At 41.5% G+C, this 17,223-nt stretch overlaps 1 protein-coding gene across 1 annotated transcript; it reads right to left on the bottom strand.

Annotated features, from left to right (window-relative positions):
* Positions 1-13,504: 13,504 nt before the first annotated feature.
* Positions 13,505-15,983, bottom strand: IL9 (interleukin 9). Its single transcript, XM_085312820.1, has 6 exons — positions 15,936-15,983; positions 15,645-15,764; positions 15,485-15,553; positions 15,358-15,384; positions 14,545-14,673; positions 13,505-13,748 (listed from the first exon to the last, which is right to left on the bottom strand). The coding sequence occupies exons 2-6, from the start codon at positions 15,738-15,740 to the stop codon at positions 13,641-13,643; spliced, it is 429 nt and encodes a 142-aa protein (XP_085168946.1). The 5' UTR covers positions 15,741-15,764; positions 15,936-15,983; the 3' UTR covers positions 13,505-13,640.
* Between the last annotated feature and the right edge of the window lie 1,240 nt (positions 15,984-17,223).

The raw sequence follows: 17,223 nt of genomic DNA, 5'->3' as shown, positions 1-17,223 counted from the left end.
AGCGCCGGCGGCGGCACGTGACGCCGGGCGCCATTTCGCGGCGAGGCGAGCCGGGCCGGTGCGGCGTGGCTAAGATGGGGGGGCGGAGGTGCCGCTCCGCTCCTCGCCGGGCTGGAGGGCTCCAGTCCCTCACCCTCCGTTGCCTCCTGCTCCCCCCACCATACTTCAGGTGTGTGTGGGGGGGGGGGCTCTTAGCCCTTACTGCAGGCTCGGTATCATCCACCATTTTTTAAAAAAAATCCCTTGAATTTTCAGTCATTTCCTGCCTAGGGGCCTCCTCCAGTCTAGAGAGTTGGGGATCTCCTCAGGAATGGCCAGGGGAGCCAAGCCTCTGCCAAGGAGGCGAGGGGTCATTTAAGCTGCAGCTGGCTGAGGCCAAAAGTCAGCATGAAGCACATTGCTCCATATCTTAGTTTAGCTACACAGTYCTGGACTTGAGCTGCTACTGAGGTMCCTGGAACATTGTCAGGGTGTTATTCTACCCACATGGATTTTTTTTTCTTCCTTGCTTCTCCCATTCCAGTTGGGATATCTGGGAAACAACATTAATGACACTGCAAAAAAGGAGTTTGGTACTTTCAGCCTGTAGCCCCCAAACGTGTATGAGAGCAATCACCACCCTTTGGGTGCCAAACATTTCTGCCTTCCCCCAGCATTTGGCTGTCATTTGGCCTGCTCATTTCCAACTTGAATGAAGATTGAGTATGAACGAGTTTTACCACTGCTTTTCAGCTAGGTATTGCCCCAAAAGGTGCCAAGGTCATATGTCTAAATTGGAGCTGCCAAAAAAAAAAAAAAATCACACCTCTATTTTGCTACCTAGAAGCATAATAAATTTTATCTATGCAGACATACTGCATAAAATAGTTTTAACACTGTTTTATACTTCTGTGTGATGGTATTTATATTAAAATAATCCATTTCATTAGTGACTGCTACAAAAGGCACTAGCAACTACAGATTTCCTGGATCTTGCATATATAATTAACCAATAACAAAATTTTAGTGTCCTGTTATAAACAGATAAGACTAAACAGTAAGTGAAACATTTAAGTGGTAGATTTTCTTCTTTTATGAGACTAGTTGCATTTTGCCAGCTTTCTGTGTGATGTTAAAATAAGATTTCCTCCATCAGATCTGGGAATTTTAAAAAGCATATTAAAGGGCTAGTAAAATAGAAACYGAAAAGACTATTCATCATAAAATGGCTATTGTATTCTTTAAAGGATACAATAATTTCCTCAAACACAGTAACATAACAAAACCACTGTGCATTTAAAAGCCAATTTATCACTAAAAACTTACGAAAAATGCTCTTAGCTATAAAGTCCTTAGCCCATATTATAATCAGAGTCTCAAGAAAGTAAGAGATTAAGTTCTGGATAATTTTCTTCTACCCATTTCATTCCAAGTACATTTTTACAGACTAGTTTTTCATTAATTTGTTACCAGAAGCACATTTAGCATTGCAGTAACTGCAGAGAGCAATAGGTGGTAGATCATAGACAGATTAATAGGGATTTGTAGCTCATTTCTAGATCAACTCATCATAGGTTTATCTTCAGTGCCTTGCCAATAACCTTTGGGCTGTTGTAAAGAAACAGGTTTCTACTTAAGAGTATTCAGCTAGACTGATCTTTCTGAGGCTTTCTATGTAGAAGTTTCCTCTGTTGATCTTGCAGATATAATTTGTGTCTAACCTAAAATGAAAACATCAGATAGCTTGTTTTTGCAGGGTATGATTGCTCTAAAATGCAGGTATATATGAACAAAAAAACAGATACGATTCTATCGATGATAGGAGGAAATAAGCAGAGATACGCAAACCAGCAGTTTGTCATCTACTCATCTTCCATGTATCAAGTCAGTGCCCAGTACAGAGCTGCTGCTTTGTCTCCACATTCTTCATCTTGCACACAAGATGCAGAGAGCTGAAGGCAAACTGCATCACTGAATGCATGCCTTACTCAGCTAAAACTCTTTTCTGCAGGCTGCCCATCTCTTGATGACCATGAGAAGTCAAGCTTAGCCCCTCTACCACTTGCCCTCTGGTTGTGTACCCTGGAAACAAGTTTACAGAAAGGAATATTCAACTTGCTTCTCATGTTTATCATAACACAAATATCACACTAGTTCTATAGTGTAGTTTGATCAACAGTGATATTCACATTTTATCATTAGGCTTTAAAATAATAATTAAGAAAAGCAACCAATGAGTAAACTAGCAAGTTAATCAGTATAGGAAAGCTTTCAGGAAATTGAAATTTTCATGGAACTGAGGAAGGATGTCTCTCACAGCTTATAAACAGTTAGTACACCATGCATTTCAAATAGACTAAAAACTGTGCAAAGTTAAGGGAGAATTATTGGCTGTTTCTTCACCTAGTTTTAATAAAAGGACTCCAGAAGAAAGAATACAATTGGAAAAAAATGAAGGGGAAAAGTCATGGATGCTGGTTGTCAGATCAACTAAATATGTGCACTATACTATACAACAATAAACCATACCAGTAGTTTTCAGAAGAAACAAATCCCTCCACCAGCACTTTTTAGAAGACAGACCAACCTCAGTATAATTAATTTTCACAGCAAAACTTTTACATTTTCATACCATCATTGCCTCATTTTGCCACAAAGTTTCAGGGAGACAGTATCATTGCCATACTGAATGACATTCCAAATCAATCTGCTTTCTGAAGGCAGCTGCATTTGTACATTCACTTGTATGTGCTTGTGCTAGGCCAAATAAAGATTATATCCTCACTCCTGCTTTTAAAAGCTAGTTTTATAAGGAGCCATGTATTTCAGAAACTATTGCAAACTCAGTAACTTACTGTCATTCTTAACGTAAAGCCTGAACACTCTATATGATCAAAACTGCAGCCCTAATCATCTAAAATACACAAAGACAACTAACCTAGCAAATGGCAGTCATGCCCAGAAAGTAGGTTAGTATGTCAAGTTTGCTGGAGACTTGTTAGCTACTGCATTAAACACCGGCTGCTTCACAAGCATGTGACCAGTAACCTGCCTTCAGAATAGAAATCACCCAAGTTCTTTTACAAAAAGTTTCTACAATCCACATTATATTTGCAATTAAAAAAATTAAATGATTGCTTATTTACATACCTGTATACAAATGCCTTCCTTTCTTATAAAGTTGTAGGACATGGTTTTGTACAAACAGATCTTTATAACAACTGCAATGAAGCTTTTAAAAATATACCCTCATTCTAAAATTGTCTTCAAAAATAAAGCAAGTCACCAAAAGTAGTTCCAACTATCTATTTTTCCTCATTTGATGGCTTGTGCAAGATAGTGTATTACAAAATGATTTTTGTATACTACCCAGACATAGTCTTCTGGACTACACTAATAATAGGTAAAATTAACACTCTATCAGTTAAGATGCAAAACAAATGAGGAAACTATTGATAAAGATGCTGTTTGTCCTTTCCCTCACAACACAGTTTTCAATTTATCTGAAGATACTAAGCATAGCACAGATTCTCTATTCCATTGGTATGCTACAGGCAGGTTATTAAAATCCTCCAGGAGCAGTGTGTTTTAATCTCTAAGCTAAGTTTTGGGTCATTTCTTCTAACTAGTATAGCTCAATTTTTCAGTCATTAGCATGGGCTGGCTGCTCCCCAAAGGATGGGAAGACAGGGTAGTACCACAGCCAGTAGGGCTGCATCTCACTAGCCAGGGCTCCATCCCATCACCCCCAAACAAGGCAACTGGAACAGTCCCAGAGATGGTAGCCAGGTTCAACCAGGAGCACAGATCATCAGGCAAGCTTACAGTGCTGAGACAAGTCTGAGGTCAAGCAGCAAAGTCAATCCACAGGTCAGGGTCCAGATCAACAAGGCCCATGGCCAGGCTTGGCCACAACTGACCTCAGGAGCAGCATTCCTCTAGTGCAGCTTGAGGAAGGAGTGAAAGCCACAGGCTGAGCTTAAATGCTCAGTCCTGGCCCATGGGTAGGTGGGTGGGGGAAGAGGTCCCAGGTGACTCCAGTCAGAACCATTAAGGCCTGTTAGTGCACTCAGGGCCCTGACACTTTTGATAGGCAACTCTGCCCACCAATTATTCATAGAATACATGCTGAACATCCTCAGACTGGACAGTATCCAAGCAGCATTAAAAATAAACCGTCAACCAGTTCAGCTGTTGTTTTCCTCTGGGAAAACAAAGTGTGCTGATACATAGATTAACATTCTTGAAAAGTAGTTATATTCTCTGATTCACAATTTTGAAATCATTTTTTATTAGATAAATACTGTAGTGTGATTGCCTTGAGTACTGGAAACCAAAGAAAAGGCTATTTCCACATACATTCCTATAAATGTGTTTGAATTGAACATGTAATAGTCTATAACAAAGATAAAGCTTATAAAAGAGTTTTCACCAGTTTCCTCCATACTCTGTTGACTTTAGGGCTTAGGATTCTTGCAACAATATTTTTGCTTTAGTAGTTTTATCTTSCTTTCTGATTCATACTTGTGACAGTCTTCCACAGACATAGTCATGTTAATTCATTTTCTATACTGTGCATAGTTGCTATAAAAGCTTCAAAATAGAGAGTTGTCTAGTGGACACAAAATGTGTAACTAGCTTATTCTCTGCAGTTTGAATAGTTTCTTTGCTCATCAAAAGTGTAATTTTTTCAACATGTATTTCTGTGGTTTTGGCATTACTTTAAGGAGTTGCTATAGCTTCACTTGGACACAAGAGGGAACTCGTGTATCTGTTGCTATGATTCAGTTTTTGAAACCAGAGGTCTGTGCAGCCTGGTGGAGACGCTATTGGGATATGCATGTGTATAAGAGAGAGATATATGTGTGTGTATATAAATATATCTACATTTAAATAGATATGTCATCTAGTTAGCAAAGAAGGAAAGTCTTTCATAGAAATAAGGAACAATAACCTAGAGGGTAGGACAGCAGATACTGCCCTCACGCTCATGGGTTTGCACACTTGCATTTTGTCCTTGTTCCCACACTTTAATTCTGTAAATCTCAAAGGTAATACTAGCTTACAGTAGCAGGGCATAGACTGAGCAAAACACACTGCATCCCGGCAATCCCTGACCAGCAGGGGATACTCTAACCATTAGTTTTGAGCAGCCCAGAGTTTTAACTTTCTGGTTCAAGTCTAGGATTGCCTTTCACCTTTGCAGAGAATCCTTTGCCAGCCAAAACTTGATTCCAGTTGGAATCTGTCCCAGAATTCGTAGGAATAAGTATGCATGCATTTTCTTTGATCCTTGTTAACTGTGTTCATTAAAGGAGAAAACTCAGATATAAATTAGTTACTAATTTCTGCTAAATGTCAGTGGCAGCAACAGGGATTGTATCCAGTCTGCTCACAGTCCTTGTTCTAAAATAAATAAACCTATAAATCCAGATCTTTCTAACATGAAAACATCCATTGTGCTCAGAACCTTGTGTCACATATGTTTCCCTGGTGTCCCCCTTCCCAAACCAGTCCCATTTGTCAATCCTGCAGAAAGCCTGCTAATATATGTGCAAGTTCCTTCGTGAACATATGTAATATACATCATTAATAAATTCTACACAGTGTGGAAACTTGTATTGAAAACCTAGCTACTGTTTCTGGCCCCTTGCTAGTGAAGACAGGCCATGGACAGCTTGCAGGATACCCCTTGGCAACTCGGTAACTGGTTTTGGATCTGGGTTAGTTATTTAAGTTGTAGCAGTTCAGGATAGCCGGTTTCCCAGGAATCAGTAGCAATCTTCCTGTGTGAGCTATTTTGGCTTGCCCCTGGGGTGAGTCAGATTCCTCATACAGCTTCATTAAGCTCTGTTGTCTCAAGTGCAGCTTCTAGCGGCTCTTCAGATCACCATCTATCTGTGAACTTGTAAGAAACTACTGTGCTGTGCCAGTATGTATTGGGTGATGGAGTAATAGTCGTAGTATGCAGTCCTGATTGGTTTGTCTTTCAGATGTATCACATCTATTTTTCACTCTTTTTTGCTAGCTAACCTTGTGAGTTTCTGAGTTCCCTTAAGGGTTTCTTCTTTCTGTACAACTGCTACACTTCAAAGATAGCTGGGTTGCATCACGAAGAACATCCCCAACCTATGGTTCATGGTACTGTACAAATACATTAGCAGTCGCCAACATATTGCTGATATGTTGCAATGAGTTTGGGGCCCTTGAGGAAAGAGACGGTATCCTGCATCACAGGGCTGATTCCCAGAAGAACTCTAGTATGGATTTTGCTTGGAAAATGGGAATAGATGTTTGGAGACATATACCAGTTTCAAGAAGCACACTGTGGATTCCGATAAGTTGATAGTAAAACCATTGTAACAGGAGAAGTCAGCTCTCCTAACTTGAGTTTGCATACTGAACCACAAATCACATGGATATCTGTCAGTTTTGATATATGGTAAGGCTATAATCTGCATGTCTGATTTATTAAACAATCCAATTCTTAATTTCTTTGCACCACACCTGCATACCGTTGTTCTGTTTGTTTAACCTGATGGGACAAATATGTTTGCACAATCAAACTTTGAAGATCTTAAAAGTCTGGGATTAGTCCAAGAAAACAACAAATAATAAGGCTAGACCTCAAGCCAGGTGTACAGTCATGAGCATGTCTCATGCTGTTAGGACTTACCACACAGTACAGCAATGTGGATGTCAGAATAAACACATTATCAGAGGTGAAGACCCTCTCAAGGCTGTATCTTTTAACTGATATAATAGTTTTGTGTGCTGTTGCTCGTTTGTTACTCAGTTTGTGTCTTGATACACTTTTAGATGGCCTTTACTAGTGCTATTTGCCTTTTTGTAATAAGTGTAGCAAAATTCTTTTCCCAGAACCATCTGTACAGGGCTGAGTGGTCTTTCTTGGGAAGGAGTATGTGCTAGGGCATTCTCATGGCATGCCTTTTGCTCCTGCATTACCCACAGTGCTCCACACTGCTGGTAGTTTCCTCTCAAGCAAGGGGATTTCTCAGTTTTTACTCCCTGGGAAACTCTGTTTTGCATTGCCAGCTTGTTCCAAAGCCCAAGTGTTTCCCAGCTGTTGGACCACCTCCTGGAGACAATTAGCAGATAGCAAAATTTTCAGCATTTGTCAAGATCTCCTGATCTCCTAGATTGTTCCAAGGGTTGACCAGAAGCTAAGTTGGTGAAAGGTGGCAAGAACAGCTACAAAGAGCAATGCTGTCTTTAGCTATGGCCCCCACTTAACCCAAGAAGTCTACTAGATTCTTACTTTTTTTCCCCACATCTTTGTTCTCGAAGAACCACATTGAGTGCATTATATTGAAGTATGCAGAATCTGTGCTATATATATGTGTGTGTGTATCTATATAATATATTTAATCTTAATTGCATATAGATTAGGAAAGGGTTATTGTGCAAGCTGCAGAAGATTATCTTTCTTTGCCTGCCCATCTTGTCCTTCTTGGCACACCAATATCATAAAGCCTGCAAGAAGCAGGACAACTACAATTTAAAATGCCTAATATCCCTCCCTGTTCCCCCAAACAGTTCCACAGCCTTCTGCTGCTTCAGCTGACATCAGATTAAAGGAATGATTAAGTCCTAAATGCCTTTCTTAAGACATTATGAGATGTATCAAAGAACCTAATCCTTTAGGTTTAGGGTGCTTGCCTCTAAATAGGCAATAAAAATCAATTACGCTTTTGCACTTTTCCTTCCCTGTGAACATCATAGCATTTATTTCTAGTTGCCCTATGCTGCCAAAAATACCTTGTGGTTTCCAGGAATATTTAAGTCTTCGTGCTTTTCTCTTCATTGCATTTTCCTTAATAGTATGAAGTCAAAGGTATGGGAGCACAGGAAAATCACAGAGTGAGAAGCTTTTTCTGCCACCGTGGAACATTCTGAAAACAAAGTGGCTGATTTATATCCTGCCTGAAGTCAGACAGAACATCTCTCTTCTCTCCCACAGGCTGCTTGCAAAGTCAGAAATAGACTGATCATTATCTGCTTCTCTTAAGTCATGATTTCCCTGTTATTTTGCTCTTTTACAATTCCAATTTTGTGGGGCAGCAGGGGAAACTCCCCTCACTCCTGGGCTTTTTGTTGACCTATTACTCCTGGAAACTTATTTGTTTAGTCTGAGAGCTATCAAATTAAAAATAACAAATATGAACACAATAGACAGATCTATGATACCTATTTTCTTGTGAAACCTGTTGCTGATGCTTTTTCTGACATGAGTAAAAAGAACTTCATGAATATTTTACATGGGAAAATAGTTTTTAACATAGTTTCCTACTTACTGTCACTTTTTTTAGATTACAGCCTGATATAAACTTAGCATTATTTCATGTGTTTCTACGATACCAGATTTAAGACAGCAGAAACGATGAGATACATTGTTCATTTGTAAGTGGTTTTGGTTCTTACAGCCAGCATATGAACCAGAGAAGAATGCCCTCATGGCAATACAAATGCTGTTTGGTGGTTAGGGAAATAGCTTGCAAGTCAGACATTTTGCCATCTCTTTCCAGCCCTTTCACTGATCTGGTTGCTGAGCTGTGATGATGATGACCTGCATTCCAGTCTGCGGCCCAGCAGGGAGAAGACAACAGTTATCCTTAGAATAGCGCCTTATAACAGTAGTATGAACATTCAGGATTATTGGCAGTAGCTCTGATAAGATGACAAAGGTTTATTGTATGAACTGGTGTGTGGTGTACAGGTTACGCTGTGGAACTTACACTTGCATGAAAAAACAGCCATTCGGTAATGCATAGATCATCGCTGTGGTTGCCTCCATAAGAAAAAGCCCATAAACGTAATGTAGATTTTCAGTTCTAACTTTTGGAGATTTTTTTTATTTGATTGGATCAAAAGTTGGAGATGAAGAGAGAAGATGGGCTCACCTGGCAGGAGGTAGAGGGTCGTTACTTTGGGTTTAGTCTTCCCAGTAGCACGACATGATATCATAACTGCTGTCATTTATGTCCAGCTGAGTTAAACGCTGGTGTGGGTTGAGATCTGCAAGCAAATCTTACAGTCTTCAGACAAGTGTCAAATGCTGGCTGTTAGGGAGAAATGAGTTCTCCCTCTCCCCAAATTCTTCTTTCCTTACTTTACTGTAAAACTAAAAGCGTGAGGCTTGTCTACATGCCTCGGAAGGGTGTTGTGAGTATTAGCTAGATAAGATCAGCTTTCTTATACAAATATGTAAATCTACTTCTAAATACTGAGTATGATTTATGACAGCGAAGCACTTGAATGGCAGCCCAGTGCCTCTCCTTATAGTACAGCATATACAAGACTTGTTCCTACAGGGGTGCAAGAGGCTCGGAAAAAAACAAGCTGAAAAGCAAAAACCAAGAATATACGAGAGGAAGTAGGGCAATCATAGCCTGTCCAAAAATGCCTTCTGAACCAGTAGTCTCCTATCATTCCCCAGGAGACCGCATCTTTCTTATTAGAYCCTTGACACTGTTTACGGCTTGGGCTTGTCCTGCAGCAGGTCATGGAGCTGCGAGGAGCCAAGCCTGCTAGACTGGAGCACAACAGTTTTGGTTCTGCAATCATGTCTCTGCCCTGATGGGTCTCGTAGCAGAGATACGAGCATATAAAACTGTCCTGCCCTGTTAGGTTTTTGAAGACAACACTAGAAGTTTTAAGATAACTATGCTCCTAACTGGATGCCTGACCTAAGTTGTGAAAAGCTACTGTGGAACAACAGAGCTTGTTAATGGTTTTCCAGCTGACTACAGTCACCAGTGAAACCTTTCAAAGGAAGGGGTATGCTCTGGCTGATGTAATAGGATTCAAGAAACTTCCTTTCAAGCGCCTTTGGTTCACTCATAACATACAATTTAGCATCACTTGTTACTAATGTGAAAAAAAAAACATATCGTTGTGGTGATTTGTATCATGGAATTGGCCAAAAATCTTGTGAGATACATGTTCTAGAAGAAAGCAGGTACTGTTTACCTCTGTGTTTACCACCTACTGAGGTGCACAGTTGGAGGAAGGGCTCTTCCTAAAATTATGGCTGATCGTCAAATCCCTTTTGCAAATCTATTCCACAATATAATGCATGTGTGCAAGCAAGTCATCTTGTATAACAGATATCTGGTCTTCTTTACCTCCTCTGTCCCCCCACCCCATGCCACTTCCTCTCCTTCAGACATAGCATGACACACTGTGCTAAAGAAAGATAACTGAGATAACAGAAAATGGTACTTGTTACAGTAATTAAGTATCTCAATGGATTACTGTCTCCTTTTGTTTTCTTCTAGCAGTTTCACAATACTAGCATGAGCCAAACTGAGAGAGAAAGTGCGCCCAGGCATTAGAAGGGTCCCACATCTGCTGCAGGGCTGGCCCAAGAACCACAGAGGAGTGAGTTCAGCCCCCACCTGGACAAATCCAGCCTTTCCCATTGGGCTGCCAAGGGGCTTGAAGAGTATTTGAGTCCCACTGAGCAGGTATGACTGTGCCTGCAGGGAGGCAGAGGGCAAAATCAGAGGAGGGCAAAGGAGTATCGTATTTTCTGGGGTCTAGATTGCTGGGGTCRGAGGAGAGCGTGCAGATATAATTGAACCCCTCATGTCAGCCTTTTCCATAACWTCTACAGTGTTTGAGAATTACTGGAGTAACTACTATTACCCRAAAGTGCCACAGTAGTAATACTTCCCTAATAGTCCTCCTGTCCCCTTTTGCAGTCTTTTTCCTGGCAGCCCCCAGGCTGCAAACCCTATGAGGTTGCAGCATGCGATACACTGTACACAGTTGCGAGGGTGTTTTACATGCATCTGTGTTGGTGTGCATGAGGCTGGGGAGCAGCACAAGTGAATGTGATACGGCAACTCTTTCTCCAAAGCCCCTACACAGCCCAGGAGCAGCAGCGAAGGCTTGGGACACCCAGAGCGGGGGGAYTCCACCCAAGGAAAAGCGCTATGCTTGAGCCAGCTGATATTTGCACGTAGCTGTCCCACTGCACAGGCATTTCTAGACTTTCCTCAGCCTTATTTGAAAAACAGATGCARCAACTATTGAGCCATAGGTCATAATTCTGGGAGAAATGACCACAAATCCTGAACATGATCCAAATTTAAGATGAGATTTGTAACCATGCTGCTGGAAAGCCCAGACTCRCAGAGGTGAGGGGCATGTGCACAGGGGCGGAGGGCGGGCGGAGGGGGACACTTACATCAGATTGTGCAGTTCGGCACTGAATGTTTTAAGTGCATGATGATCATTTCTCTCATACATTGCAAACTGAGGTATCAGATGAGCAGATGTTTTGTGGCTGTATCTTCTGCAGTTTAGTAAATGTGTTTGGCCTCTAGCATTCTGCACAAGAGTTTCATACTGCTATGTTGCAGAAGTGATTTAACTGGAAGGCGACTACATTTATTTGGTGCCAGTCATGGTGGTTAGAACTAAATTGATTATGTCACTTTTCACAATTACTGTATCTTTCTCTTAGTTTTAATGAAATTCTTTTGGGAGTCAAAGTATTAGATACAGAATTTTCTTTTCTCTTGCAAACTGCTGTAAACATGTTCTAGAATAGCTATCTGCAGCCTTGGGACCTTGGAGCTCTTTTTCTCGTTTATAAAAATGAATCATCATTCTTCAGCTTTTACAYTTGCTATACCTTGTGTCCAGACACACTGCTGGTGAAATACATGCACAAAGATATGAAAATAAAAGCATCACAGAAACACTAAAATCACTTGGACTTTGCACTTGACAAGACTAATACCATTATTTGCTCAACAGATACTTGGAAATCTGTCTAAAATCAGATACCGTACTGAGCCCCAAATTCATTAAGATCTGTGGATGTTAATGAGACCTTTTTGCCTGCTTAAGTCAGTAGCATGCCTGAGTATTTTACTGATTTATGAGTCAGATCCTCATAAAAAATGCTGGTGATTTTTTGTTYAGACTAGAATCCAAAGTATACAGTTAGGGGAAACTGTCTGATCTGAATCTGGAGTACAACATGTAGGAAGATATGAAAATATGAGAAAGATAAAGCAGTTACTTATTTTCTGGGTTTCATCTATGTAGGGATTAGCATAGAAATGGTCTTTTGTATTTTAATATTTATTATCTTCTTATTTTACCTCAACCAGGTGACAAATAAAGAAATGCATTTGTCTAATATGTATGATAATTTTAACTGCCTTTATGTAATTATATAAAAATGCATTTCCTGTAATTTCAGTCTTGTTTCATCATTATTAAACATGATCTAGATCTCCAGAAGTCCTTTCCAGTCTATATGCTTCTGTCATTACTGGCACGTCTCTCTTTTCCCCCGCAACCATATTAATGAAAACCTTAAGAAGAGGAGTGTCATTGATGCCTGTTTCCATGCTTCTTTGGTTCCTAGAGCCATGTCCCTTCCATCAATACCACATTTCATGGTGAAAGAAGAAAGGGTATTACATAACCTATATCTGTCTTTGAAGTCTGAGAATCTAACATACTCCAATGGAGGTGGTGGAGAAATCACCTGCTTGGGTTTTTCCTTTGTGTGAAAAAGTCTAAGAAACTATTAGTAAGGCTGGAATACGTGGCTGATGATACAGTCTTGTCCTCTGACATGTTTTCTCCCCAGCAAGGTTCCCTTTTTGCCTGTTTTGTTTCTGTTGAGATGGGCGGAGAGACAATATTGAAGCAYACCCAAGCTCATTGCAATATAGAAATATCTCAAAGACAAGATGAAATATGTCCTGAGAAAGAAATGGGAGCCACAAGATGTTCCAAATAAATAAGCCCATTAAGAACTTCTGATTAACCTTGGGTATGTTCTTGTTTTTGTATATTAAGATATTCATGAGCTCTCCACTAATTAAAATTTGGAGGGAGAAGAAGAAAAGTGGCTTGGAGCAGGAAAATCTGCAGCCTTGCAGGAAAGAAGCTAGCAATTTACTAAGGGTGCACAGATTGTCAAAAAGTAAACCTAATGTAGAAAGAAAACACAGAGTTAYTGTTTGAATCTGCAGTACACACATCTTTCTGTTATTACCCAGTGGTCAGAGTGAAACAAAAAGATGTTGTGAAAACATTCACATCTGCGAACAGAAGCCTTCTGTATCTTTACCAGCAAAACACTCGCCCACTCTGCTCTTTGAAAGCACGTGTGCATTTTGCTGTAACATCTTTCAAGAGGGAAATTCATTGACTGGAGCTTTGCAGACACAGAAATGTTCTCGCGCGTGAATAGAGGATGTGCAAATCTTTCAGAGTGCTTCAATGCTACAGTGTCAGGAGCGTTTACAACCATAACTAACGCCAATGGCTGAATAAGTCCCAGGAGTTGGAAATACAATKTCAGCGCTACTATTTTTACCTTCTCCTTGCCTGGGCTCCTTCCTCCCAAATCTTAGCTGAAAAATCAGTCAAGCTTTGGTTTTGACCAATTTTTAATTATTTTGTACAGCTATGAAATAAGAATGTATATAATGTAAAGTATATACAATAAACTCTTGAATACTGTTGGAGTTCATGTAAATTATTTTTATTGATTTTTAGCAATTGTTAATTCTACCTTTTATATTTCATGTGCATAATAAATACAATAAATAATTTTCCCCTTTCCTGTTCTCATCTCAGAGTTTTGGGTTGGTAAAGCTTTTAGTTTTTCAAGCTGTATTTTTTTTGATCGCTTGATAGGTTTTCAGGATTTCAGTCAAGAACTGCTTCACATTTCCCTTGGTTTTGGACTGGCACTGATTACTGTGTGACAGGTGCTGTGATGGAAGAAAGCAGAAAGTTTGGGTTACTAAACATTTTATAAGGAACAAAGCATAGCACGTAGGGTTTAAAATATACRTTGGAGGTAATCAAGGATTTCAAATATGATTCCTAAAGAGCTGTTCCTTGAGTGGCGAGCGTGAGAGGGGCTGGCGGATGCRCGCGCTGTGAAACTGGATTGCAGCGCAGTCATAGCTCATGTCGCTTCGACTAGGCTGCTTCACTCARTTACACAACAGTTTTGCTCCGTGTAAAAATAAAAGGTGTTTCACTGCTTCAGAACGGGGTGTAGAGGAGTTTTTGCCTTCCGAGCAGTGTCGCTAGGCTGAGGATGCTACCGGCGGCAGTGGTGTTTAGTGCCTAGGCATCCTTGAGGAAGCTGGAGCTCACGTGGGTCTAATGCTCTGTGGAAGGACAKAAGCTGACTGCAGCCTGTGCCGAGCCCTGCCGCTGCTGCGCGCCTCCCCCGTGGTTTCACAGCAGCATTATTTAGTGTAGCAGCACCTTCTGRAAAAGGAAAATAGCAAAGCGATCTAAATGAAGCTCCTTTCCCAGCGTGCTGCTTGGAGACGGCAAAGGGCGCAGGATGGGACAAGGCATCTCCCCGTTTCCTCGGGCAAGTTCAATAGCTTTCCACTCCCCACGTGTGCTCCAATGTCCAATCTGGCCTCTGTATATAAGAGGCATTAAAACACACCTGAACTTAATCAAACAACTACAAGTATTTAAGCTATAAAAAAGCCTCTCTTTTGTAAAAGATAAATATCTATAGAAAAATAAGAAATTTCTTACACCACAGAACTTTCTGTCCAGCTGGCTCTGGAAGGATTGATGAAGCCACTGAAGGATTTCCTTTGACTTGGTRTTGGTTTTCATCATGCGTTCGGTCCCTTCCACAAAGCATGACAACTCGTGGCCAGCCTGTCAAACAGAGAAGGTGTCGGAGAAAGCTGCCAAGCGGCCAGGATGCGTTTTGTACCCAGCTACCAAGGGAGAAGAAACGCGTATTCCTCAACAAGACAACACATCACAACAGAAACGTAACATAGCCTGTACTGTCGGGAGAACCGACGCGAGACCCGGGGGTGGCGTGAAGCGCCAGGGCGTCGCGTCTGCGGGCAGGAGTACCTGTCACAGCTCACRGAAAGCCTCCCGCCGTAGGGCACGCTGTGGGCAGCGGCGTTTCTGCTAACGCTGCCTTCCCCCTCCCCGTTTGAGGAGAGGCACGCAGACGGAGCGGCGTGTGGAGGCACGGCGTCCCCGGGCCAGGTTTGCAAAGGGTTTCCTAACCGTGAAGCCGGGTCTCGGGGAGCTTCTCGACGCGTGCACCTGGAGCTGCAGATGTGCACATCAAGCCCACAGAGAGCTTCTGCCTAACTCGGGGCTTGGCTAATTCCACGGCTGGTGGAAGGACTTCCGCTTTTGCCCCTCCGGAGGGAAAACACCCAGCTCTGTTGTCAGTTATTGCTCACATATGAAAAATCTTCCTCATAAGTGAAAGCAAAACTTACATGAGGAGCAGAATGAACAAGCTTCAGCAGAAGCAGACACTACTTAACTTCTTTAACACTTACAGTAACTTAGAAAAACAGAGTGTTTACTTACCTCGGGAATAGAAAGACATAAACATGACTGAAAATGAAAAGAGTGAGCATTAAAATTCAGCACTGCTAACACTTAATACACAAATTGCTATTTAGTTTCGTGATATCCTCAAASCTGATTTACTCACACTGGCAGCAGGCTCCTTACATGGGCAATTTACAGAATTTTTATCCTGCACATTTTCAGCTTGCACATTCTGAAAGAATAACAGGATAAATCAGTATTTATTATCACATCATTTACAAGTATGCATTTTTACTGAATTAAGGTGCTAAAGRACCACTTACAAGCAGATGATTTGTAAAGCGGATAATTTCGCTGACTTGGCAATTGTGCGCTTGCACAGAGAGCAGCAAACAAGAGAAGAGCACGTATGACAGCATGCTGGCATTCACCTGCACCTCGGTCTGATGGGTGACAGAAGAATAGGAGGACACTCCTTTTAATCGAGTCTGCACAAAATTCCCATTCTCATATGGAAAAACCCAATTATAAAACTGATACCAGGTGCCCACTATTTTTTCCCACTAGCTTGGCCAGCATTTTAGAAAAATCAAACGTGGAATTGAGTCACCTACTCTAGTGACTTTTCTTTAGTACTGTGGAAATTCACAAATGCTCCTCAGAAGTGATTAATTTGAACGTTATAATAGCACTCCCCAACAGGAAACAATGGTCAAAAATCTTCTACGAAAGCATTTTTTTTTTCAGTTGTGGGTTTTGTCTCTTGTGTTTGTGTAAATCGTGGTTCCATGAAAGCAAATAGACAATRAAGTTCAGCATTGCCAGAGTTCCTCAGAAGACAAAGTGATGCTTGACAAGCTCGCGCTCCCCTGGATGCAAAGCAAGACCTTTTGCAAAGAAYGTTGCTGACGCTGCAGAACTCAGTTTCCCAGACCAAGGGAGACTACCCAGTCTGGAGCAGTGTCTGGAGAAGCTGCCTGGCTGAATTACAGCTCCTGCACCCGGTGTACAATCCCGTAGTCCTTGATGCTGAGCTCACCAACGCTGAATGTAAATGCACCAATACAAAGCTACAGATCAGGCCCTCCAAATGCCAAAATGCAATGTGCTGTTCCACTCTCTCGCTTTGAAGGAGAAAGAACTAGATGCAAAAATATTCCTAAGTGACCGAAACAATATTGGCTTGGAAATTCTGTCAGGTGAAGTCTCCAAATCAGGTTAAACGACTGATACAGGTTTCTGTGGTCCCAGAAGTTTTCTTTTTTTGAGTGGCAGTCACTGGCAGAATAAATGTTATCCCGTCTGATTTCTTTCAGATGATCAGCTTCATCTTTTAACCTTTCCTTCCTTCTAGTGTGCCTCAAAGCTCTCCTTTAAAAGCTTTGACMTTTTGCTGGTCAGCCTGGCTGAAAGCTGAGTGGGCTCTTTCTGCAAACTGTCCTGCAAAGAGAGAACATCAGTTGCAATCTGCTTTCTTTTCTCTGGCATTTGCCTGTCGTTTGGGTATTTCTCCTCTGCTAGCTGCCTGCACTGAAAGGGGAAAAAAAGCTGCTCTGTCTTTTCTACCCCTGCCAGCACTGCAGACCTTCTCCGGGCTGGGGTGGATTCTTCATGCCTGTTCCGTAAAGTTCTTCCTTAGGTGGTTTTGCGTGGGAAGTGTACATCCCATTAGGCAGATACAGCTCTCAAACAGGCCCAGAGGAACAGCTAGCTAAAGGCAGATGCCCTCCCTTGGCAAGCTAAAGCTGACAGCAGTGCACCAGTGTTTGACTGGAGCAGGATGCATGCAAGAGCGTATTGCAGGGATGGGTGGTGTTCACGAGCCAGGCAATGGCATCTGTCAAGGCGTTTGGCTTTCTGAGAAGAGCWAAAATCATTGGTTTGTGATCCAGAGTATGTGAT

Source organism: Rhea americana, unplaced genomic scaffold (assembly GCF_003343005.1).
Source record: "Rhea americana isolate MKP2758 unplaced genomic scaffold, rheAme1 scaffold_37, whole genome shotgun sequence".
Classification (NCBI taxonomy): Eukaryota; Metazoa; Chordata; class Aves; order Rheiformes; family Rheidae; genus Rhea; species Rhea americana.
Note: the sequence above shows the minus strand (reverse complement) of the source record. Positions and strands in the feature narration are given on the sequence as shown.